Raw genomic sequence first — 26,216 nt, 5'->3', positions numbered from 1 at the left:
ATTAACTCGTCGAGTCCAGGGAGGAACTTGATGAGTCGGAGCGGGATCCGGGTCATTGAGTAAGTGACCGACTCAGCGAGTCAGCGAGTGGACCCGGTGAGTCTGGTCTGGGCGAGAAAAAACCCTAATCCCAGAGGTTGTGCCCTATATATATAAAGCACATTATAACCTACCCTCAACCTCTTTACTCCCCTTTTGGGTTCCAGAAATCCTAGAATTGAGTGAGCCTTCATTATTTGAGAGAATAGAGCCTTGGAGGAGGGAATCTTGGAGAGGGGCTTGAAGATCAAGGGCTTTGCTGCAAAGGAGTGGTGTAGATCCGGGATTTACTTCAGTTGGAGCTTTCATTTGAGGTAATATTCTGTTGCTTGGGCTTTTGTGTATCTAAATCTATCTTATGTTTGAGTTTTAGGCATTTTGAGTATGGATGAGACCTATTTTGAGTTTGGAGTAGATCTGAGGTTTCTTACCTCAGATCTAGGTTGGTAATAATCCAGAAAGTGATAAAGTTTAGGCCAATAAGTTGTTGGTGAAGCCTCTTTGTTACAAACCCTAACCCTAGAGTGTTCTAAGCCTATAACTCCTTGGTTACACGTAAAGTTTGCCACTTTACGTGGGGGTTAGGCTCTAGAGGAATGGATCTATGGTTTTGAGCTCCTGCATGGCTCGAAAAGCCATTGTATGTGAAGAGACTCAGCGAGTCACATAGGTGTACTCGGCGAGTTGTTTGAACATGAGCATGGACTCGGCGAGTTGGAAGAACAACTTGTCGAGTCTGTTGAAGATTGCCTTGGACTCGGCGAGTCTGGTCGCAGAACCTCAAACCTTTTCTGATTAAACCTCGAAGCAGTGAGTCGGGAGGTGACTCTGTGAGTTGAGCAAGATAGGACTCGGAGATCGTTAGACTCGACGAGTCTTGGGGCAACTCGGCGAGTTGAGTCGTGTTCTAAGAATTTTCAGAGTGCAAGGACTCGACGAGTCAACGTGCTGACTCGGCGAGTAGAGTCAGTCTGGAGGGTTGACTTTGACCAGGACTTTGGCTTTGACCAAAGTTGACTTAGTTTGACTGTTGGAGGGCAGTTTGGGACTAAGTGTTATATTTGGTATTAGTAGATCGGGGAGTTATTGGACCAGCAGTCTGGGAGCTGTCAGATAGCAATCAGAATGGTATCAGCAATAGTTTCAGCAGTGCAGGTGAGTTTCCTTCCAGTAGGCTAACGGCCCTCGACTAGTCAAGAGTGCGGTGGATAAGAGTGGATACCCAATGACGGTCATTTTACATGCCACTTCCTTAAACACCCCTTATAGACCAGCTTCGTGCATGAGGTCTACTAATGTAAGACTGATCTTTTGCTATACATATATATAATTAAGCTTTTAATCTTATATAATATAGGGTGTATTTTAAACTTTTAAAATACTAAAGTTTGATCCTTTAATAAATTAAGCTTTTAATTTAATTAGATTTAAACCTAACTATTGATTTATCAATTATCTTTTAGTTAAACACATTATTAATTTATTAATAAAATCCATGATGGTGTGTTTTCAAACTATTCAAAAATACCAGGGCTTTAATTTTAATTTTAAAATTCGAAAAATAAACTATTACATTTAAAAATCAAAATAAAAATAATTGATTTAATAGTTATCTATTAATTAAATCAATTGAGGATTATGCATTAAATTAATTAAGATAATTTAATCTAATCCCAACCCCCTAATTTTCGAAAAAGGGAAGGATAAAATTATCTTAGTTAAACAATTAAGAAGATAATTCCTAAAAATATGAACCCTATCCTTATCCCTAAATATTCGAAAATCACTAGACTAGGGGAGGCAGGCAAGGGTTTCATCCGTTGCCTTATTTTCGAAATTTATAAGGGTTGGGAAACCCTTAATTTTCGAATTTTGAGGCCAAAGGAAAGGGTTGAAACCCTAACAATAAAATCGAAAAACTAGGGTTATAAAACCCTAATTTGCAAAAATTGTAAGGCCAAGGGTTTAATTGTCACAAACCCTAATTTTGTCAAGTTCAACCAATTGCATCATATACAATAGAAAACAATTCCTAGTCTCTAATACCACTATTGGGTTATGAGCATAACATACAATCCTATGTGTACATGCAACCCGAATTGAATTGGATCTAGGTTTTCTCTAATTGAACATGAAACTTGAACACAAAAGAAGAAACCCTAGGTTCTATGAATTATAGTCAAATTCAAACAACATGGATTAAAATACATACCTTGATTGTTATATTGTTATAACAATCTAAAAACCTTGCTTGAAAAACCTTTGGTAGCAAGTGCCACAAGTAACACGCCTCTAATGGCTCACAAACAAACCTAGCAACCAAGTATTACTATGAAGAGAGAGAAGGGTAGTGGAAAACTCGGTTCTAAGCCTTTCTTGGAGTGCATGGGACAAAATCCAACCCTATAGGGTTTATATAGGTGATAAAGAAGGTTTAGGATAAGGCATGTGTATCTTAGATAACCATAATCCCTTAACTTCCTCCCTAAGGCTTTCAAGGCACCCTTAGAGCCCTAGGAAACCCTAGGAGCATCTAGATTTCTCCCCCCCCCCCCCCCCCCCCCCCCGGGAGGTTCTAAAATGCTCAATGCTAAACTATTAAACATTGTCACCTTTAGTCCCTACAGTTTCAATTAATTCATTTGATCCCAAAATTAACTCCAAGTTAATTTCTTATTAAACATTAATAAAACTATATGATTACTAATTAATATATTATTTACATAATACATTAATTAAATTATTTATTTTGATTTCAAAGTAATTTATCAAGCAGGTAATAATTAATAAATCATTGTTCTCTCTCTCTAACAGTCATCATATTCCATTACCAGGTTTGAAGGCAACCGAAAAGGACATTGCTACTATCAATTCAAGTTTAAACCAATTATAGTTATGGGCTTAGACACCTAATCCAATAATGTGTTCATGGAACTACATGATACAGATCAATAAAGGAAGCTATGAGATTGAATTTACCATTTTGTTGAGAGGTTTGAGGACATGAAAAAAATTGAATATTGTTGGCATAAAAAAACAAAATAACAAATTGTTCAATTCACCACCATGGTCATGCATTGGAACTTTTAAATGTCAAGGTTAAATTGTTCTTGGACAAATGAGAGAAAATGTATATATTTGTGGTGTATAGTTTATTGCGTGATGGGTATACCCACAAAAAACGAGAGAAATGATCAAAAAATAAAACATAATTTTAATGCCACTAAGACTAAAAATTCATGAAGTCCATAATCGAATGAATAGAATCAAAGGGAACATGAATAAGAATCATAAGTATAAAAAGGTAAACAAACACCTTTTCCTAATCGACAAACATGACATCAATTCAATGAATGAAGTTTATTACATGAAAAACTATTGCAAGAAACTAAAAAACAGATATAACCAAAATACTCGAAAAAGTAAGCCCAAATTTTTTTTTTTGATAAGGTTACAATATATAGTAAATCATTCTCAAATAGATTAAACTTTTCCTCAGAGGAGACTACATATTTGTACCGCATGCTCAACACATACACACAAAAACATTAATAAGAACATGAGTCGAGTTTCCAATATGAACATAAAAGATAAACATTATAAATCTTCTACTCTTGGTCCAATCCGACCCCTTCCCTTTCATACAAAGCCTCATTCCTACATCACATTTCAACATAGGAACAATAAACATATAGATTAGTGAGTAACAATGATAATATCTCATAAGAAGATTTAATTATCAATATTACATCAAGTATAAATAATGTACTCATAATGTGACTATAATGTCATGCTATGCAAATAGATACATCGTATATAAAATGCAACACACACTACATTTATGAATCATATGCAACCCTTCTTAACCAATATCCCAAGAAACCAAGCCCGAGGCTCCACCCAAGCTTACCTATCTTTTTGGTTCCACTCGAGCTTGCCAACAAGTTAGGATGGCTCTATAGTCCTCTACTTAGGATGAAAGGCTCTACTTAAGTTTCACCCATCTATCAAGAGCCTCATTCTCACCCACGATATGAAACCACGACTCTACTTCACAATCTCTTTATTTAGTATACTCATGTATGGAATTATGGTTGTCATGAATATCATGTCACTCACCTTGGTTGTATGGATGGTTTTAAAAATCGTGAAAAACGCACGGTGAAGCGTATAGTGGCCAAACTAGAGGTGCCGCCTCTATGGGTGGATTTGAGACGCACGCTTTGTACTGGTGTGGCATTGAAGAAGCGATAGAGGTGATGCATAATAAGATGCGTACGCCTAGGTTTTTTTTTTGACTTATTGACCTTGACTATTTTTAAGTTGTTTTTTATTCATCGGGTATTTTAATAAAAAGGAAAATCCATTTCATTTATTGACATAATCGACTCATTGTGTCACTCTAATATGCTGCTCCTCACTTTCTTCTTCCCAACTCCACCTGGTTCTGCACTTCCACTTCTTCTGGCCAAAGGTTGTTGCTAACTTGTTGTTTGCTACTCCCTTTCAAGGTAACTGTTCTTCTTCTTCTCTCAAATAGATTTTGTAATTATTATTATCATTTTATTAATTATTAAGCATATGATTTATTTTGGTATTGTCTAACTACAATTACTGTATGAATTTACTGTTTGCTATTATTCAACACATATAATTTTGCTACTAATGTGTAGTACGACTGTATGAACTTGTTTTTGGCTGCCCATTTTATTTTGCTTTTGTTGCATTCTGTTTACAGTGGGATGTCTAGTAGAGGTGGAAGCACGGATCCTGCTTGGCAGCATAGTGAAGAAGTAGTAGGAGAGGGTCTGAAAAAGGGATGCATATATCTAAAAGATAACTATTGTAGCAAAATCATTAAGGGAAGAGTGAAGAAAGTGAAGACTCATCTTTGCTTGTACACACCAGGATGTAGAGCCTTGTCCGAATGTTCCAGATATAGTGAAAGAATGAATGCTTAAGTTTTTAAAAGCATTTGAGGCTACTAAAATAGCTTCTCGAATGACCTTTGAAGAAAACGTGGCAAGCGAGGCATACTACAATAATGGCGAAAGTGTCAATCCATCATTTACAACTAGTAGCTCTAGGGATGTTAGAGGACCAATAGATAGATGGATAGTGGAGGGATGGGATGGTGCAATAGATAGTGAAGGACCTCCTATTAAAATGACCCCAGTGAATACTAAAGAGCCTCAAAACCAAGTTTGCATGGACATTGGGAGATTCTTTTATGAGAATGGAATCACGTTCAATGTATCAAATAGTCCATAATTTGCTAGTATGGTACATTCTATTGGAAACTATGGACGGGGATTGAAACCCCCTTCAATGCATGATTTAAGAACTTGGATCCTTTAAGAAGAATTCAAAACAACGACCACAATGGAGGATTACATAAAAGCAACTTGGAAGACAACTGGGGTGTCACTGTTATTAGATGGTTGGTCAGACATGAGAAATCAAAGTCTGATCAACTTTTTGGGATATGTTTGACATACTAACTGATAACTGAAAAGCTAGTTGTTAAATGAAAAGCTAGTTGATAGCGAAAAAGCTAGTTGATTAAAAATGTCGTCTGGTAAAAGTAGTTGTAAAGCTAGCTGAAAAATAAAAATAGCATAAAAGGACATTTAAAATAATGTGTTTTTATAATTAACTAAGGGATATATTTGAAATTAAAAATAAAAAAAAAATAAAAAAAACTCCTAAAAAGCTAGTCTAAGTAACTTTTTAAAAAGCTAGTTGATAAGCTACTTTTCGTTTGCCAAACATGACAACTTAAAAAAACTCGAAAAATAAGCTAGTTGTGGCGCGCCAAACACAGCCTTGGTCAACAATCAATATGGAACTATATTTTTAAGAACTATTGATGCATCAGATTACATAAAAATGCTTAAAATTTTTCTGAATTGCTTGATGAAGTTGTTGAAGAGATCACGTAAGATATTGTCGTCCAAGTACTGACCAACAATGCTAGTGCATATAAAGCTGCTGGAGCATTGTTGATGGAGATGAGAAAAAACTTGTATTGGACCCCGTGTGCAGCTCACTGCATCGATTTGATGCTTAAAAAATTGGGGATTTAACTCAACATAATAATGTTTTGCTTAAAGCAAAGAAAGTTAGCAATTTCATCTACAACCATCAGTAGGTGTTAAGTTTATCCCAGAAGATTCTAAAGAAAGATCTACTTCGATCGACTGCCACGAGATTCGCCACAACTTTTCTGACTATACAAAGCATTTACGAATCAAAACAACAGTTACAACAAATGTTTGTTTCAAACGAATGGGTGGCATATTATTGGGCTAAGAAACCCAATGGTAGAGATATAAAAATAATAATTATGGGTGAAAGAAAATTTTGGTCTAGTGTGGTTTATTCCATGAAAACTACAATGCCACTTGTTCAAGTTTTAAGGCTTGTTGACGGGGAGAAAACACCAACAATGGGATTTATTTATGGGGCGATGGACGAGTTCAAAGAAAAAATAGCAAAGAACTTGGATAACAACCTCGCTTCTTATAAAGAAATTTGGGACATTATCGATAAAAAATGGGAGTTGCAAATGCATCGTGATTTTCATGCGGTTGCCTACTATTTAAATCCACAATATCGATGGAGTCCCAATGTTTTCGATCATCATTAGATTAAGCGAGGATTGTATGATGTCATGGAAAGGCTTGTGAAGGATACGGCGGTTTATTTGAAGATTGAAGATAAACTCGTTTCTTACAAAGAAAAAACAGATTATTTGGATATAGAGGTTCTTTATTGACAAATCAAACACGTCCACCGGGTATATTATTAACTATTTTTGTTATTATAGTTATATTTTTTGTTTTATATAAATTGCATTACTTATTAACTTTTTTATAAACATATATAGTCACATGGTGGGGGGAATATGGATATGATGCTCCGGAACTCAAGTCCCTTGCAATAAAGGTTTTGGGTCTTATGCATTCCGCTTCGGCTTGTGAACGTAATTGGAGTACGTTCAATCAAGTCCATACCAAGAGACGCAACCGGTTAAACACCAAAAGAATTAACAACTTGGTTTACATCATGTACAATAAAAAGTTGAAGCAAAATTTCATTACGAGGGCTAAATTTAAAGAAGATGACCCATTAGTTGTTGAACATGTATTGTTGGATGATGAGTAGATAGCCGCCCCAAGTGATGATGAGGAAGATGACATTGGAGGTGGTGGGATATTAGGGGAGGAAGATGGTGGGGTAGTTGGAAGTGCTAGAGATGGTGGGGCTATTGGAAGACCTAGAGGTGGCAGGACAATTGGGTAAGGGAGTGGAACTAGGAAAAGGAAAAATGTTCAAGTAAATTTGATTGGCGAGGATGACGGGGATGAAGTGAATTTGATTGACGATGATGAGAGTGACTTGTTTGAAAATGTTGTGAATGATGCTGATTATTTTATTTGAACTTATCACTAACTTGTGCTTGTTTTTTGTGTGTGTTTCCTATATGGATGTTATTTGAAGTTTTAGACTTTGATGTTCTAGACTTTTTATGTTTTTGAATATCTTTTTTATGACTAATGGATTTGATGGTGAAATTAGGTTAAAAAGGCATGTTTAGTATCATATATATATATATATATATATATATATATATATATATATATATATATATATATATATATATATATAATTCCGCCTCGGGGTTACGCCTCACTCCGCCTCGAAGCTTACGCCTTAAGGTGCAATTCCATACTTTTAAACCTCGGTTGTATGACCTATGATGCTTGCCTCCTTTATGATTAGCTCCATGGTAACAACATAAGGTATTGTCATCAATGCTCATGTTCACCCCAATTAAGTGAACCGCAAAAAAAAAAAACAAAAAACAAAACAAAAAACAAAACAAAACAAAACAAAAAAACAAAAAACTCACATTATAACTCTTCACCTCCTTCCAACTATATTAACATTGAAATTTCTCTCATCACCCCTACCCCCCCCCCCTACTTTAACAAACTCTAGCTTTCAGCATCATAGCAAGATGAGTTAAATATCATACCTTGATTTGGGGATGTTAATATACCAAAAGTATGTTAGATATTCTATCCAAAAGAACTAGACACCTTAGCTCCAAAATACAACATAAACACACACAAAGAACTCTAGAAGTGAAATGTAACAATACGCCTAAAATTCATCTTTTAGTCGCTTAAATTAGGTACTAACATTCAAGTTCAACCCAATGCATAAACACAATTTTTAAATCAATTCATATGATTCTAATATCATTCCACACTATACATTCTACTTCAAGATCTCATTCTTGAATACATAAATGTCAATGTATCTATTTAGGCATCATACTTTTAACTTATGCTTATACAAGTAGTTAAGTTTGTTGATAATACTCTTCCAAACAATCATTATAGTACTCTATGTTGGGCCTTCAAGTCTGAAAGTTGTGGGAGTCTTAAGCCTATGGTTGGACTCAACATTATTTCCACCAAGAAGATCATTAAAGGTATCTATATCTCTCTCTTTTCAAACTTTGAATTGGAATTTGAAACTCCATTAGTGTTAGCTCACCCATTTGGTCCATCAAATATGAGTTTTATAAAGTATATAGTGATTCAGTGATGTTCTGGTATAGACTCTAGTGTTCCATATACATTTCGTTTAAAAAATTTCATTCAAATGGTTACTTAGGAGGTTATGAAGCTTTGAATTGAGTTTTGAGGTCCAACAATATGGTTTAAGTGTGGATTCTTATGTTCCACACTAAAGAAAAATCCTTTAAATGGTCATTATGGAGTTTTGAAATTTATTATGATGATCATCATTCCAATCAATGGATTAATCTTCTTAATGATGTTAATTAGAGTGGAATGAAATGTTTAAACAAAATTTGGAAATTTAAGGATCCATACTAAGTCATTAGAAATCGATTTAGAAGAGTCAGAATCGAATTGATAAGTTTTGAGGATATTTTACAGCTATTAGGCCATGTTTTTACGATGTCACAATATTTATGATGTTATAACATTGTATTTTTATTATATTATCCCTACTTGTCTAAGTCTAATATCATTATTACTCATTATCCTTTCCAATCCTAATACACTATTTTGGCATGTGCTCAATAGCAGTCTCGTCGTGTTAACTTAGAGAACGAGGAGGATTTGAGGATTTTAGAAGATTATTTTTATATCTTTGATAAGGGTATGAAGACGATGGTGCTTGAATAAGATGAAGGTTGATGATGACGTGAAGGAGGTGTGATGGCTACTTGGAAAAGATGGTGAACAAAGCTTGTATGGAGAGGATATGGTGGTGGCTAGATGAAGGAGTTTGAGGGTGATGATACGGTGGTGTTAAGAAAATAGGTTTAGGTTGCAGCAGTTTGGGTATAAAAAAGATTATGGTATGTTACTACATAAGTGGTTCCGATGATTAAGAGGTGGAGGTTGAAGCATTGGTGAGTAGAGTTGGCAAACATGTTGTGACGTGTTGGGTTTGTTTCATTTCGAAATAATAAACAAGTTGAATGAGCTTGACCATAACCCAACTCGTTTAATTAACATGTTGTTTCATGTCAGCCCGTTTATTTTCGTCGAGTTCGTGTCGGGTTCCATATTAGGGGTGTACCTTGAAACGAGGCATGTCATGTGAGGTTGAAACACTAAGCATGTTGAAAGAGTAAGAGGTAATAGTTGGGAGGCGGAATGACTAAATTTATAGTAAGTTTAGAATGCAAAATGGAAGGAGTAAGAGTTTGGGGAGGCGGAGGGCGTGATCATTTGGAGAAGGGAATGGTCAAGAGCACTGTGTAGTTTGGGAGAGAACAAGAAATCTGAAAATTATGTTTTGACCTAGACAACTAAGTCATTTCTACTTTACAAGGCAACTAAACCCAAAGGTTTTCTTTTACTTATGGTTTTAATTTTGGTTCTTTATAGTTTATTTACAGAATTCAAAAAACTTGGATATAAATAATTGGGTCATTTTCGAGTTGAAATTCTCAACTCTAACACTACCCATTAAATTTTCGTGTTGTGTCGTGTCAATCCGTTTAATTAAACAGGTTGAAACATTTTACCTAAACTCATCTGTTCCGTGCCAGGTAAGCATGACGTGTCAGTTTTTACCACCTCTATCGACAAGTATATGAGGGAACCAAGAGAAAGAACTTGGATTTGGTGGAGGTGGTGAATATTTTTGTGATTCATCAGTGTGAAGAACCCTATTTTACTTATTTATTAAAACTACAAACCAATAGCCATACGTATAATAAACAAATAGAAAAAATTTCTCGATTAACTGAAATGATCAATATATACAAACAGTCAAGAAATCGTAATTTAGAAACATTATGTGTGATTCTATTATTTAAAATTTGATTAATTTTGGTTTAGAATTCTCTAAGAAAGTATGAGTTTTAATAAGTATGATTCAAAGTCAATACCAGTGATTTGTTGGATTAGCGTAAAATGCGTAGATAAGGACGTAAGCTGTAGTGCCGGTCCACAATCATCGTCAAGACAACTCCTCTATGTTCATCATTATTGATTCAAGTAAGCTTTCTTATAAATGCGGAATGAGAAATCTTTTTTAATCATGCAGAATGAGAAATCTTTTTGAATCATGCTTGAATAATATGATTAACTTGATTGTTTAAAGAAAAAATTATTTTAACAAAAATCTCAAATCTTGTAAAATTAATTTTTATAAAAATTCGAAAGGAAATAATCATAGTAAATAACCAAAATATTTATAGGAGAAAATTAATTCAAGATAATAACAAGAATTGAATAAAGTACTTATTAAATAGTACTTTCATTGATTAGACTTGGAATACAATCAGTACAAGCATTTTGAGAAAGGATGATCTGGAAATTTAGAGACTTTGAACACCGGGAGGTACGTAGAGAAATAGTAGGTGTTTTTCTAGATATAAACTATACATTTGAGAGTGTGAAATTTTTCGAATGCTTGAAACTAAAAACTTCAACTTAATTTATAGAAGATTTTTGATCTTGATCTTGGTAACCGAATGTTTACCAAATCTTTTTTTGAATAGTTTTTCTTTGTCATGTACATGATTGGTTGGAATAAAATTTCTTCTTTAGATATTGTTCTTGTCTTCTTGTCATAATGGTTGTAAAATCATTCTTCTTTAAACAATGTTTTTGTCTTCTTCTTGTCATAATGGTTGTCAATTATTCATAGTGGTAGTCAATTCTTCAATTATATTGTCGACACCCTTTTTAATTATCAATTTTGAATTCTTGAGGAATATAATGATAACAAACCTGCAATATGTATTTTTATAAACTGTTTTGATAAAAGTGTTTACACACACATTTTATATTGTATACATACAAAATGTACAATACCCCATTTTTTGAGAAACTAGATATCTTGAAAAACATTGAAACGAAATACCCTACATTGAAGGTATACACCAAAATAAAATTTAGAATAATTTATTCTTCATATGGATCATCAAATGGGTCTTGAGTGTCTTGAAGTAATTGAGTTCTTGGAGTAGATTCATTTGATTCTGTATGGGATCTACGAATATCTTGTAATAAATGGTGAAGTTCTTCTTGTGATGAACCAGCAGCGTTAAGAATTCTAGCTAGTAGTTTAGGATTAGGGAGAGGAGCGTTCTTGGTTTTGACTGTTTTGCTTTTGTAGAATGATGGATTTTGTGATAATATTTGATCACCTTCGTTGAACTGGCTTGAGGAAGTTTGAATTTTTCCCACCATTTTGTTCTATATTGGTAATTAAGCCATGGATGAGAAATGTCTTTTGATTCTTGATAATTAGAAGTCCATGACATAATCCATGGAATTTTGAATAACACAGAAAATTGTAATAGATATTCAAATTCAGGGATAGGTTGAACAAATAACTCTTTGAATTTGAGAAATCCGTTCAAAACTTCATCATGTAGACATTTTAGTATTAAGCCCATGAACTTATACCAATTACAAACCATTTGGGATATTCATAGTCAAAGTTTAGATCAAAAAAGATAAACCAAGAATGTGAATAATTACGTACAAGGAATGCTTTGGACCAGGCCTCTTGATAATCATAATAGGAATATTTTGGGTAAGCAGGATATCCTACTAAAATCTTTTTGGAATGGGGATTTATTGACCAATCTTGAGGAGAAATGACCTTGAGAATTTGAGCTTTACTGTAATCAATTGTTCCTTCAGATGAATTGGAACGATGAGTGAAACATATAGAATAGGATTCTTGAAGAATGGTTTGATAGTACTTTCTGGTCTTATGAAGATCAGAATAAAAGGTTTTCCCTCGACCAAAAAGATGATCAGTGAAAATATGAAATTCTTGATTTAACTTTGAAATCTGAGAGTCTTCAAGAATTTGAATTATTTCAATATTTTGATTTATAATATATATGGAGTCTTAGTAGAAAGAACAGTTTTTTGAGTTCCCAAAGGAGACGGGGATGAATATTTGATAAAAGGACTAACAGTCTTGATTAGAGAAATATTAGAAGGGACAAGTTTTTATTCTTTGTTTTGAAGAACATCAGTAAAACGTACAGATTTATTTTCTGGAGATAAAGGAGAAAATCTATTTGGATGAGGAGGAAAAGGTACAAGTTTTTGAGAAATAGGCTTCTTGTTACCTGTTTTGGAGGATGAAGAGGAAGAACTCATTTCCCCTGTAAAAATTCACGAGAAAGAAAATCTAGAGGTGAATTATTTTCTCTTTTAATAAATTCTATTTCAAAATCAAAGTTGCCTAGAAGGGTTTGCCATCTAGCAAAATTTTGTTTAGAAATAATGTTTTTGATATCTTTTTCTAAAATTGATTTTGCAGATTGATAATCAATTCTTAGTAAAAACAGTTTCATAAATAAATCATCTTCAAACTTTTTTATGTATAGAACAATGCTTAAAATTTCTTTTTTGACCATTGAATAGTTTCTTTGGGTGTCATTCCAAGCACCGAAAAAATATTGAACTAGTTGTTTATCTTTTGAATCTAATTTTTTTGTTTTAATATACCTCCAAATACAATATCACTAGCATTAGTTTCAACTATAATTTTTGCATTTGGATGGCATAGATTCAAACAGGGTAATGTTGGAATTTTTTATTTAATATGTTTAACTATATTAGTATGTTTTTGAGTCCATGGTTCTCGATTATCCTTTAATCTATTATAAAGAGGTTTACATATAATTCTCAGATCCTTGAAAAAGTAGTGTATATAGTTTAAACATCCTAAGAATCTTTGAAGTTGTTTTTTATCCTTAATTTTGTCAGGGAATTTACTTGAAAATTCTAAACTTCTTGTTATGGATATAAGGGTCTTTTTAATAATGTCATGTCCTAAAAAAGTATCTGATCTTTAAATAGATGCATTTTTGTTGCTGATACAGCTAAACCATTTTTATAAATAAGATCATGGAATATGTTTAATTATCTAAAATGTTGGTCAATATATTTTGAAAAGATAATAACATCATCAATATAAACCATAGTGAAACTGTTTATAGGAATGATAATATCATTCCTAATATTTTGAAATTTAGGAGCATTTTTTAATCTGAAAAGCATAACATTTCATTCATAATGTCCAATAGGAACATTAAACCCAGTTTTATATTTGTCAGATTCATGAAGCTATATTTTCCAAAACCTTGATTTCATATCAAATTTTGAAAATATTTTTGAATCATAAAGTTTTTTCAATAAATATATTTTATTTGGAATAGGATATCTAATCAATTCTAAAACTTTGTTTAGAGGTTTATAAATGATAACCAATCTGGGTGATCCTCTTTCTAATTCGGTTGCATTCATAATATAAAAAGTTGAACAAGAGCATTGCGACTTAAAAGGTCTTATTAGCTTTTTATCTAATAAGTCTTGAATTTCTTTTTTACAATGAATTTTCAATTCATTATTCATGTGAATGGCTCTTGATTTTGAAGGAATGTCATTTTCATTAAAAAATTTAATGTAAGATAATTTAACGATATATTGTTTTCTGGTCCAAGAGGCATTTGGAATATTAAAGCAAACATTCTTTTCAAATTTTTATTTTAAAGTTGTTATTTTGTCTTGAATATGTTTTTCTTCTAATTGATTAATTATATGAATATCATTTATTTCATTATTAAGATATTTAGCTTGTTTTGTTTTATAATTGAGTATATTTATATTTGAGTATTGAATAGGTTCACAAAATTTGAACATAATTTCTTTTCCAAAAATATTAGTTTTGATTCCATTTTCATGGACATTAAATGGATATATGGTAGTAATAAAATGTGCTCTTAGAATTAGAGGAGAAATGAGATTTTTTACTAAAATTAGATGAGTTTTGAAACAGTAGTCTTGATCATTACAAATATGAACATCGGAAACTTTGTAATTGACGATTAATTTTGAGTCGCCTGCTCCATTTAATCTAAAAGAAGTTTTTTCATAGAAGTAAGTAGGAATTATTCCTTCTTCCATGTAATTCATGTCTGCACCAATATTAATTAAAGTTGCTATCTTGATTTCAAAATGATCTTTTACTAAAGTAATATAAGTATTTCATTTTTAAGAAAGCTGTGAATTTATAATATTTCCAATTAATACTTCTTCATTTTTTTTTTCTTTTTCAATTTCTTGAAAATCATTTTTATTTGTTAAAGATTGTTCTCCTTTTTCAATAATAAGAAGTTTATTTTTTTTATTTCTTTTATTTCTTGTTTAACGAATTTTAATTCTTCTTGAAGTTCCTAAGTAGAAATAGGTTTTTCTTTAGAAAATCTTTCAAATACATTATTGAGATTAAATAATTCAGTATTATTAAATATAATAGTGTCCCCTTCTTTCTTATTAAACATTTATTTAATAATTAATTCTTGGATATTTTTATCTTTAATAGAATCTAAGCTTTTTAGTAGTTCTTTATCGAAATGAGTGAGAAGATTAATTGAGAAGATTAATTGAATTATTTGTAATCACATTAATTGAATTACAGTCACATTTTCCAATACCTTCACATACATCAGAACTATCTGAATCAGAAGTAGTATGTTCTAAAACATTTAAATCATTTGTTTGATAGTCAGAAATACTTTCTTCAGAGTTAGAGTTTGAATTTAGAACAATTTTTCTTATTTGTTCTTTTAATTCTTCAGATATACTTAATTCATTTATTTTTGTCTTTGCATACCAATTGTTTGCTGTGTGACTGGTACGTCTACATTTATGACAAATAAATAATATCTTTTGATTTTATTTTAGATTTTTTAGATGACCATTTGTAATATTTTTTTAGAGTAGTCTTTTCTTTTATGATAATTTTCAGGATTATTATATTTTCTGTTTTTCTTAAAATATTTCAAAGATTTTTTCTTGTAATTTTTTGATTTTGATGTAAATGGTCCAATTAAAGGTTGATATCCATATTGTTAACAAAAAAATTTTAATTCATTTTTACTATTGATTCTATCTGTTTTAAGTTTTTCTTTAAACCTAAGATCTGTGCAAACTGCCAATCTTTCTTTATTAATACAATTGATTAGATCTTCATAAGTTAAATTTTGATAACGAATTTAATTATTAAAGTTTTCTCTTAGTTTTTATCTAACTCTTTCCAAATAATTTTGAAAGGCCAGCAATAAAGCGTTATTTCCAATAAGCTTCTTTAGAGTCAGGTCTTGAAAAGAGTTTAACAATATAATTATATTTATACCATCTAAAATTGGTAAGTTTTCTACAATGTAAATTCATTAATATTTCAGAAGTTTTTTCTTGAAATGTAGTTGGATCTCCAACAAAGTTTTTGATAATGGCAAAAATTAATGTATTAACCATATGTTCATCTAACGTTTGTACATGTTGACCATTTCTTGTTTTATTATGGTTTTAGTAGCAGTTAAAATCTTGTTTTTTTCTTCTGGTGTAACATAGAAATCCCACCAGCCTTTAAGAGTTCCAGTGAATCCACAAAGAATGATATTAACAATTTGAAGTTGAGTATTACCTTTTGACTTGTAAGCATTAGTTTTCATAGTTATTTCTTGAATAAGATTCATTATTTGATGTTCAAATCATCCATCGATATTCCATTTGTAAACAGAAGTTCCATTGCAGGCAGATCGATCATACTAGAATGCTCTTTCTTCAATTTGAACATCAGGAAGAGAAGTTCTATTCCAATAATTTCATAGTGTTGGCTTTTGATTTCTTTCAAATGTGTTACATTCGGATTGATTAATTTTATTTAATTTAGAAAATTCAGTAGTAAATTGATTAATATCTTTAATTATTTGTAAATTGTTGAGCAAGAGTATTAAAGTCAATTTCGCTATCACTATTAATATCTTCAAATTTATCAGTTGCTATTTGTTTAAGAGTAGTAATATTTTTCTAATTCGTCTGTTAGGTCTTTATTTTCTAAATTAAAATTTCCTTCAATTTGATAAGGAACAAAACTAATATTTGAATAATTATTAGAATTTGTTTCTTCTTTTTTATTAAAACATACCTCTTCATTTTTCTCATTCCGTTTGAATAATTATAATTCCATATTTTTTAATGTTTTATTTATTTTGTTATTTCTATTTCTAAATTTGTTAAAGTCATTTGTAAAGGTTTTTCTTTTAAAATTTTTTCTTTTATTCTATCTTATTGTTCTCCAATAGTTGTTACAACTTCATTTGAGTAATTGTTTTGATAAATAATATTTTGAATTTTTTTTTCAGTTGTTTGTTGATTTGGAACTTTTACTAAAGGAGTTGCTAAAATATCTTTATCAATAATAATATCTTTTTTGGTGGATAATTTGAAATAGTTTCTTGATTAGAGACAATGTTTGTATTTTTTTATTAAAAATAGGAGTAATAGAATCATTTTTGAATGGATAATCAATATTATGTTTAGGAGCATAAAATAACTCAAACCATTGAAAAAAATTGAGAATAAATTTTGTTTGATTAAACATAATCTTTCTAAAGTCCTAAATGTAGAAACCTTAAATAATATGAAAATTCTTTGTTATGCCAATCTCTTTTCTTATTATTATATTCTTTATAATATTCAATATTTTTTAAGTAATTAAAATCAACATGATATTCTTGTTTAGAAAAATCTATATAAAAAAGCTGTTTTGGTTAGGATTGAAGAAACATAATTTATTGTTTCTAAATTGTGATTTCTTGATTGTTTGTATATCTTGATCATTTCAGTTAATCGAAAAAAAAAAGTCTATTTGTTTATTATACGTATGGTTGTTGGTTTGTAATTTTAATAAATAGTGTTTTTCATGAGATCTTGAATCTTTTAAATGTTGAATATTTTTACACATATTAGAGTTTATTTTCCAATATCTTTTTATTATGTTATTCTAAAACCGATTATTTTTTGAACAATTAATCTGTATTTTAGAACTCATTTAACAAATTAATAAACTATTAGTAAGATGATTAATTGAATAATTGATACCTTTTATGACCCTTTTAAAATAAACCATCTCAATTTTTAATCTTCTTGTTTTAACTAACTAAATTGCGTACAATGTTAACCTTTAGATATTAACTATTTTACTTCTAATTGTTTTTCTTTTAAGTGTTTTGTTGAAGTACTGAAGTCTTGCCAAAAACTTTTAAGTAAATTAGTATTATAATTGTTATCGAAATTACAATATATTTGAGTTTTATTACTCATATTTGTTGTTTAAAATTGTGAAGTTCATCTATAAAATCAGATTTAGTGGGACTAGATAAACTAGTTTTACTATTTTGTTCATCTTGATAAAGTGGTTTAGAAATGAAATTAGTATAATCAACAGCCTTTAGTTTTAAAGATCTTGATTTTGAAAATGAAGGTTTTGATGTGCCAACTTCTAGAATCGAACTTGTTGCAAATCGTGTGTGTGTCTATATATATATATATATATATATATATATATATATATATATATATATATATATATATATATATATATATATATATGGGATTACAGTTTAATCTTAATTAAATTACATGATTTCATGGAAACAAATAAAAATAAATTTACTTCAATACCATTAAATTTTAACATTAATTTAAAAATAACAAATTAATTATTTTAGTTTTAAACTTTACACAAATGACATCTTAAAGATAGTCCAATTCCTCAAATTTAGATTGTTGTGATCTGTTCTCGCATTTTCAATTTTTTTGGTGTTCTTGAATGAACCTACTCTTCATTTCAATTTTTTTGGTGTTTTTGAATGAACCTACTCTTCATCATTACTCATCATGTTTCCTAAGCCTAATACACTATTTTGATATGTGCTCGAGTTAGTGGCAATCTTATAGTGTTAACTTGGAGAAGATTATTTTAAGATATGTTTGATATAGTTTAAACAACTTATTTATTTTTCTTTATTTGGATTGTGATTCCCTTAAATACTCTTTTGACAACTTATTTTTCAATATGTTAATAGACTTTGAAGTTTATCGGACGTTATCCACAATTTACTATGTAAATGGTTTTCAAAACTATGTTTAAGCCGAGGATATGTGTTCTTAATCGCCACATGAACGATCGCCAAGCAAAAATGAATCCTTCCTCCACCAGAACTCAAAATCGTAAGCTTTCCTCTATCCCTCTAAGTTTGATTTTGACAAACGAAACTAATTAGGGTTTTAATGTCTTTAATTATAACAACTTCTATCACTAATTAATTTATTTAATAATATAGTTGCTTAAATCCTCAGTTTTCACCAAAACCCATCCAAATGGTCATAACTGCCATTTAACTCCAATGATTAATTACCAACATCCAAAAACCCAAATTACACTATAAATTAATTTAATAATAAGAATAGGTATTTATTCACCGTAAGGCTAAAACATATAATCTTAATTTATGGATGTTAAAAAAAACAATGAACCCAAAAGGTTTCATAGTAAAGAAAAAACAATAGTATTTGAAACCATCCTAATCAAATAACAATAAGAAACCTTTCATTATATAATATAAGGGAAACTTTCCTAATTGCTTAATTTAAGTATCACCTCAATGAGGAAGCATGTCTACTAAAGTTATCCTTCTTGGAAACCTTGGAGGCAATCTCAAGATCATAGCATCTTGAATCTCAATGGGGAGATGTGTAGCTACAATGACTATTCCACCCTGGCTCCTATGATCTGCAATCATCTGTTCCAAAAGCTTCACACCTTCATCATCTAAAGCAACAGAAGGTTCATCAAGCAGCCAAATCGGTCTATCCATGGCCATCACTCTTGCAAGCTGCAATCTTTTTCTTTGACCCATTGAAAGCATCCGTGCTTTCTCATTGGCAAGTCGTCCAAGCCCCATGAACTCAAGAGCAGGTAAAGATTTTCCTTGTTTACTTTCAAGAACTTCAAACCATTGAACATTGTCAAGAACAGTGAAGTTGGATTTAATGGCTTCTTTCAGTGAGAGCCAGTTGAGTTGAAGTTTGTATTGGTGGAAAACTCCTGATTCGGTTATGTCATGGCCATTCCATAGGATCTCACCGGCTGATGGTTTGGAGAATCCGGCCAGCATCCGTAAGAAGGTAGACTTGCCGGAGCCGTTTGCTCCGGTGAGTACTAGGGCTCCACCGTCGTGAATTGAGATGTTTGTGTGGCGTAAGATTTGTTGAGCGTTTCTCATGCAAGAAACGTTGTTGAGAAGTAATCGAGGAAGTGGAGGTCTGCGTAAAGACATTGAAAGTCGTTCAAGAGAAAAAAAAACCTGCAATGGAAGAATCAAAGCGGTTTCGGTTTTCTTAGATCGAAAAGCTGCATACGCTACGAAAAGTTCTCAGAGGCATTTGATCGAACAGATAGACTGCATGACTTTACACAGTAAGAACACACAACGATTTTTTTCTTAACAGACACATAGTTTTTTTATACTTGTTATTGTTTGTGCAGTTTCAGTCAATAAGGTATTCAGATAGCAATTGGTGAAAGGTCAAAAGATAACGACATCGAAATCATGAAACAGATAACAGTAAGCACACCTTATTCTTCAGAAGTCAAGCTGAAACGGAGGAGTTTCTGACGAACAGTGACTCCGGCAGCGTCCCGGCGGAAGAAGGCCGCAGCGGCAACGGGAAATCAAACAAGTAACAGATGGATCAACCGATCAACATGATTTCCGAGATACAGAGCTTAGAGAAAATGGGGAATTTACTTTTAAAGGTTGATACTTTACCAACCCTGTACTTTCACGTATCTCATTTTCTACCTCCAACTTACAATTTTGCTACTTGAGACAGTGACTTGATTTGGGTCATGGACTTTATGTTTACAACTTACTCATATTTACTACTCCATTTAAAAGTGGAGCATGTGATTATATGTTTATATTATTAAACTAAAATATTTGATTATTAGCTAAATGTCTAATTTGTATTTTAATAAAGACAAAATCAAAAAAGGTTACAAACAATATGTCATGTAGCTCTCTTACAAGTGATGGTGACGTTTTATATGGGCTGTAGAAGTTACATGTGATACACCTAATGTTGGTGTGTATGTTAAAATTCAAGATGAACTTGATAAACTACATACCGAATCTGAATGAAAGTAAATTGGGTCCAAATTCATGTATGTGTGTGTATTTTATATAAATAATTTACCATTTATGTCATAATGAAAGTTGAAAAGATGAAACACAATGTTAAGGTTGTGTACTTGTGTTAACGAGTATCCGTCACCTACATTCATGATGCAAAGGTAAACACTCTCGATTCTCTGTTTTCAATTGGTGGAAAAGTGGAAACTCAAAACACCAAATGATATTTCATAAACAAAGTGGAAACTCAAGTCTCAAAACACAACTTAACCACTTGAGAATCAAACCAAAAGGTTTCATCATTCATCATAAAAAACACACCCAAAACACATTTATTACATAAAAAATAATAATAATAAAAAACCCATCAAGCTTTCCAAGAAGCATCTCTTTTCCATTCGACCCAATCCTCCATTTCCCTGAAAGCTCTTAAGCAAAACATACGAATTTGTGCACCAAAACCTTACTTTTAATCCAATAAGTCCTCCACTAAAAACCTTGGCCTACTTGCAAAACCAGCTTCACAAAAAGTAGAAGAAAAAGACATGAAGAAACGTTTGTTTGTAACTTTTGATTGTTTATTTATTGTGGAGTTATCTCCCATAAACGAATACACGCGTCTTCACCAGAACTTATGACAGTTTTTTCATCAACAAAAGCCACTGAGTAGACCCCACCAAGGTTAGCTCCTTTTACAGTTGTTCTGCTTGAAGCTGGCTTATCTATTTCATACACAATTACACACGTGTCAAGAGATCCTGTTGCCACCATTTTGTTATCAGGAGACCACGCTAAGCTGTTTATACGAGCTGTATGATATAACATGTTCTTCAGCTTCACCTATTTATAACAAACATCATAAGTTAATAATAAATCATAAACGTTTTTCTTTCTTTCAATTTAGTAATAAATTAGAATTTCTATTTTCTAGTACCTCTCTGGAGGCCCGATCCCATACAACAGCTTCTCTATTTGCATCAGCAGACGCAAACATGGAAACATCAGGAGAGTAACGAATCACAGTAATAGCCCCTCGATGTTTCTCAAGAACAGCTTCTTCCGAAAGAGTATCTCCCTTCACTGAATACATGTGCAATTTACCATCTTGCCCTCCTACAATCGCTTCATCTCCATCGGGTGAAATAGCGCATGCACTCACAGTGAATCCAAGCTCAACACTTGCCAACACCTGTGTACCTTTCAGAAGAACGACACCTGTCTCAATTGAAATCAATGCGAGTTCATGATTATTAATAGCCAAACTCAAATCCTTCGGTTGACTCCCAATGTCAATAATATCTGCTTCTGAACATTCTTCTCCATTTAACGGAATCCTCCATATCTGTTTATTACAACATCTCGTCAGATAACAAACCCTAAACCCTAAACCTTGACACAAATTGAATTACCTTATTGTCGAATCCAGATGACATGATTTCTTCATCAACAGCAGCGAGACATTTGATTTGATTTTTGTCGCCTCTCTCTAACTTACCATTGTAGCCAAATCCTCGAAGCCATTTGAATATTAAGCCATCATAGCTGCTAGAAAGAATGGCTTTTTCTGGCCCTTTTGTAAGCACAGCTAGTGAATTAACATTCTTCATGTGTCCACACAGAATCGTTGGATCTTTATCAAGGTCACTTGCAGAGTATAAATATATGGTCCCACCAAGAGAAACAGTAACTATATAATCATTTTGCCATAGACACCCAACTAACATGTCCTCAACTCCACCAGATCCTGGACAGGTTAAAGTCTTTGAAAGTGTTCCATTGAAATCATCTGATATTGTCCATATTTTTGCAGTTTTGTCAGCAGATACAGTTAGCACCTACAAATATAAAGGAAATAAAAAGAACCCTAAATTTGAACTCAAAGCATAGATAAATGAGCATTTTTTGTGGAATTTAGAAAAGAAAAGGAGATTAACTACCTGTTTACTATCGGGACTCCAGCTTACAGCATATATACTACCTGTGTGGGCGTCCTCTTTAGACAATTCACCCTTGACCTCTGCAGTTTTTCCATCATATAACAGCCCTCTTTTGTCAGAGCTTACAGTGATGAATTTGTTGCCATCAGGTGAAAACCTTACACAGTTGACAAAATTCGAGTGATCCCTGCATGTGAGAATAACAATGAACACTAGAATTGTACTAAATGTGACATAAGGATTTGCGTCATGTGATACTGTAAGTTTATGTGTTTGATGGAATTTGTTATCTGTTGTTGTAATACAAAGTACAGACCTATGTGATTGCTTGAACTTGAATGGTGGTCCTTCATAGAAGTTGACCAAGAAGTCCTCTCCACATGAGACTATGCGAAATGGTCTTGTGGGTTTGAATGCACAGCTTAGAACTCTCCTTGAATGCCCATCAAATTCTCCAACATTGCTTCCAGAATCCCACCTGTATAAGACTGTTGAAATGAGTGTCTATAATGGTAGAAGATCAAAAGGTTGACATGTTCATAATATTTCCAGATAAAGAAAGATGTCGATTTTGAATAATTGGACTTAGGGGTGACAATGAAGCAAGGATGTCATGGGGCCCTGCCTCACCCCCAAATGATGTCTGATTCGAAAATGACGACGCATCATCAAAATCAAAAGTGTTTGTATGATTTGGACAGATTTAAGACCAATACCCCCAAATTGTGTAAATAAGGTAGAGAAAGGGAAAAGTTGAAAAGATGTGATTGGCGCATTTCAACAAACAGTTGTGATCGAGAAAAACAAACCCACATGAAAGCTCGAACGAACGACTTGCCCTTGCCATCACCCGAAGCCACGATCCTCATCCCATCAGCAGACCACTGGATATCATCAATTCGACCCGACAAGACCCGAAACTCATTTTTCAACACGAATCCATTGTGGGTACCGTAGATCCTTATCGTCCCGGACACGTCAGCGGAGGCGATCCACTCTCCGTTAGGCGAGAACCTCGCAACGGTGGTTTGATAAGCATGTTCTGCGTACACCTCGACATCCAATGGTCTGTCGAGGTACCGGATAATCACCGATCGGCCATTACAGTACATAAATGCATTTGTTTTCGGATCACCGGATATTAATATTCCACGGCCGCGCTCCGTCGATGGGACGCAGGCGTACGTCTCTATAAGCTTTGCCATTTTTGATCAATTCTTTTCAGGTTTTTTGGGATGTGAAAGGGGTGATTGAAGGAGGTAAGAGGAATGAAACTTTTTGCAGGGGAACTTGGGAATTTCGTGTTCCAAGTGTCTAATGAGTGATGACTTTGCGAAAAGAACGTGGGGTGTCGAATGAGTGAGATTATAAACATATTTTCTTAGGATAATTTACAACGATATATTCATATATAATATTAAAAATAATGCTAGAAGCCTATAACTTATACAACGGCTTAAAACAAATAAAGGATATTCTTTTTTCTAATACGTAATTCATCCCCAATTGCTAGCGAGGTTTTTTATTATAACAATCATAGTTTTATTCGTTTACAAAAATTGAGGAGATCATATCAAATCATATTATATAAGTGTTCATTATTTGTTAGAGTTTCTAACAGTGAAGATTAAATGTTAAAACTTACTAACTTTTTTGGTGTGTATTATATGATTTATAACTTATATGTATGACATTAGTGTAACACTATCATTTATATTTGACAAACTAATTAATAGCTGAAAATACTGATAAATTAATTGATAAAAAACCACAATTGGTAAAAAAAAAATTTGAGATGCTAGCTATAAAATATAAATGAAATAAAAAGATTTGTAAAAAATAATAATATTATAATAAAAAATATGTAATAAATTTTATTAATAAGTAAATAGCTTTTTGGCAATCTCTAAATAATTCAAATATATGAATAATTTAGAGGTTTGAACAAATACATGTTGTTTGGTTAGATCTTTAGATGTTTTGTTGAATAAGAAAAAAGATCATTTTACACTTAATGGCATAACAACATCACTTCATGTTCTTAAAACTGTAAAACAAGATCAAAATAAACTAAAAAAATAAAAATTGTAAAGAAAGGTCAAAATCCTATCTCACAACATCACTTCATGTTCTTAAAACTGTAAAACAAAATCAAAATAAATTAAAAAAAAATAAAAATTGTAAAGAAAGGTCAAAATCCTATCTCACAATCTCTATCTAGTTTAATCAAAATAATACAATAAGATTATAATTATAATAATAATAATAATAATAATAATAATAATAATAATAATAATAATAATAATAATAATTATTATTATTATTATTATTATTATTATTATTATTATTATTATTATTATTATTATAACAACAACAAACAAACAAAGTATCATTTACCTCAATGCTAATAGGTAGGTATAATGTTGTAGAACTCGATATTCGGTACCTGTTCGGCCAACTACTGAGTAGTGAGTACTCGGGAGTACTCGGGGAGTACTCGGATTTGATAATTCATGTAGAAATGTTTTTAGGGAAATTATATATGTCAAAATCATAAGTTCAAACCATAAGTTGAGTGAAATATATAACAAAATTAGATGAATGTGAATACACAAAAAACTGAAAAACACATAAGGGTTTCACTCTGTGAGTAATTACTGAAAATTTAAGATATATATGTAGTAATAATCATATGTGTGTGTGTGTGTGTTAAATAATAAATTATTAAGTATATTATACATATCAATCACTAAGTTGACAGAGTTTTACAACATTGCTCAGTTCAGTAAGGGCCGATCAGGGAGTACTCGGGATTCTGTAACTCGCCTCGGTAAGGGGACAAGTAGCGAGTACTCGGAGGAGTAATCGGCCAACCCGACGAGTTTTACAACACTGGGTAGGTAGTCTTACATTGATACGTTTATCAGAGGGTGGTGACGACAGAGGGAATGAGTGGTTAAAATGTGATGTTGAAAGCCATATGATGTGTCGATGGAAAGGACAAGAGGTTGGGGAGGATTCAAAGATTAACTGACTTAAGGGTGACCACTTATCCTTTGGATCCTTAAGTTTTAGTTGCCCTATAATTAAGTGTTGGTTTTGCCTACGACAAGGTTGTTTTTATAAGTAGCATTCTAGAATGTTCTTAGGTACATGTGTGGTCCTACTAACTTACATGTGTTCTGGTGTGATGACCACTAGTACACAGATTTGGATGTAGGCAAAAGTTATGTATTCTAATATATACTAACTGGATTCTTATATATATATATATATATATATATATATATATATATATATATATATATATATATATATATATATATATATATAAAGAATGCAAACAACTCAACAACTTCCCAACTTCATCATTTCATTCACTATGAAACAGGTGGTTTATACATCAAACAGATTACAACTGGAACCTCTTTACATAAACACTCACTCTCATATGTAATCTATTAAAATCTATATACTGATACAGAACATGAACAAACCCTAAAGTATGAACAAACCCTAATCTGAATATGAGAGAACAATGAAAGAGTTTACAAAATATCTCGACTGAATGAGAAGAACTCATACAAAAAACAACTATATACTCTGGGTCACACAACCATGGATACTACCCATAGCCCACGCATTAACCCGATAACCTGCATAACCTT

At 32.0% G+C, this 26,216-nt stretch overlaps 2 protein-coding genes across 3 annotated transcripts; both read right to left on the bottom strand.

Moving 5' to 3' along the window:
* Positions 1-18,866: 18,866 nt before the first annotated feature.
* On the bottom strand, positions 18,867-20,270 carry ABCI1 (non-intrinsic ABC protein 10). 2 transcript variants are annotated; one of them, XM_078993468.1, is made up of 2 exons: positions 20,055-20,270; positions 18,867-19,742 (listed from the first exon to the last, which is right to left on the bottom strand). In XM_078993468.1, exon 2 carries the CDS (start codon positions 19,700-19,702, stop codon positions 19,079-19,081), a length of 624 nt encoding a protein of 207 aa, XP_078849594.1. In that variant the 5' UTR covers positions 19,703-19,742; positions 20,055-20,270; the 3' UTR covers positions 18,867-19,078. The 2 variants fall into 2 exon arrangements, with proteins under 2 accessions (XP_078849594.1, XP_078849593.1); XM_078993467.1 differs by having other exon boundaries at positions 18,867-19,783; positions 20,055-20,268.
* Positions 20,271-20,816: 546 nt separating this feature from the next.
* On the bottom strand, positions 20,817-23,907 carry LOC144997890 (actin-interacting protein 1-2-like). The gene is made up of 6 exons (XM_078957751.1): positions 23,362-23,907; positions 22,865-23,026; positions 22,549-22,735; positions 22,021-22,446; positions 21,546-21,953; positions 20,817-21,451 (listed from the first exon to the last, which is right to left on the bottom strand). The coding sequence occupies exons 1-6, from the start codon at positions 23,751-23,753 to the stop codon at positions 21,194-21,196; spliced, it is 1,833 nt and encodes a 610-aa protein (XP_078813877.1). The 5' UTR covers positions 23,754-23,907; the 3' UTR covers positions 20,817-21,193.
* Positions 23,908-26,216: the final 2,309 nt, after the last annotated feature.

This window comes from Lactuca saligna, chromosome 5 (genome assembly GCF_052625555.1).
Source record: "Lactuca saligna cultivar CGN05327 chromosome 5, ASM5262555v1, whole genome shotgun sequence".
Classification (NCBI taxonomy): domain Eukaryota; kingdom Viridiplantae; phylum Streptophyta; class Magnoliopsida; order Asterales; family Asteraceae; genus Lactuca; species Lactuca saligna.
This window is presented reverse-complemented; position numbering and strand designations above follow the sequence as displayed.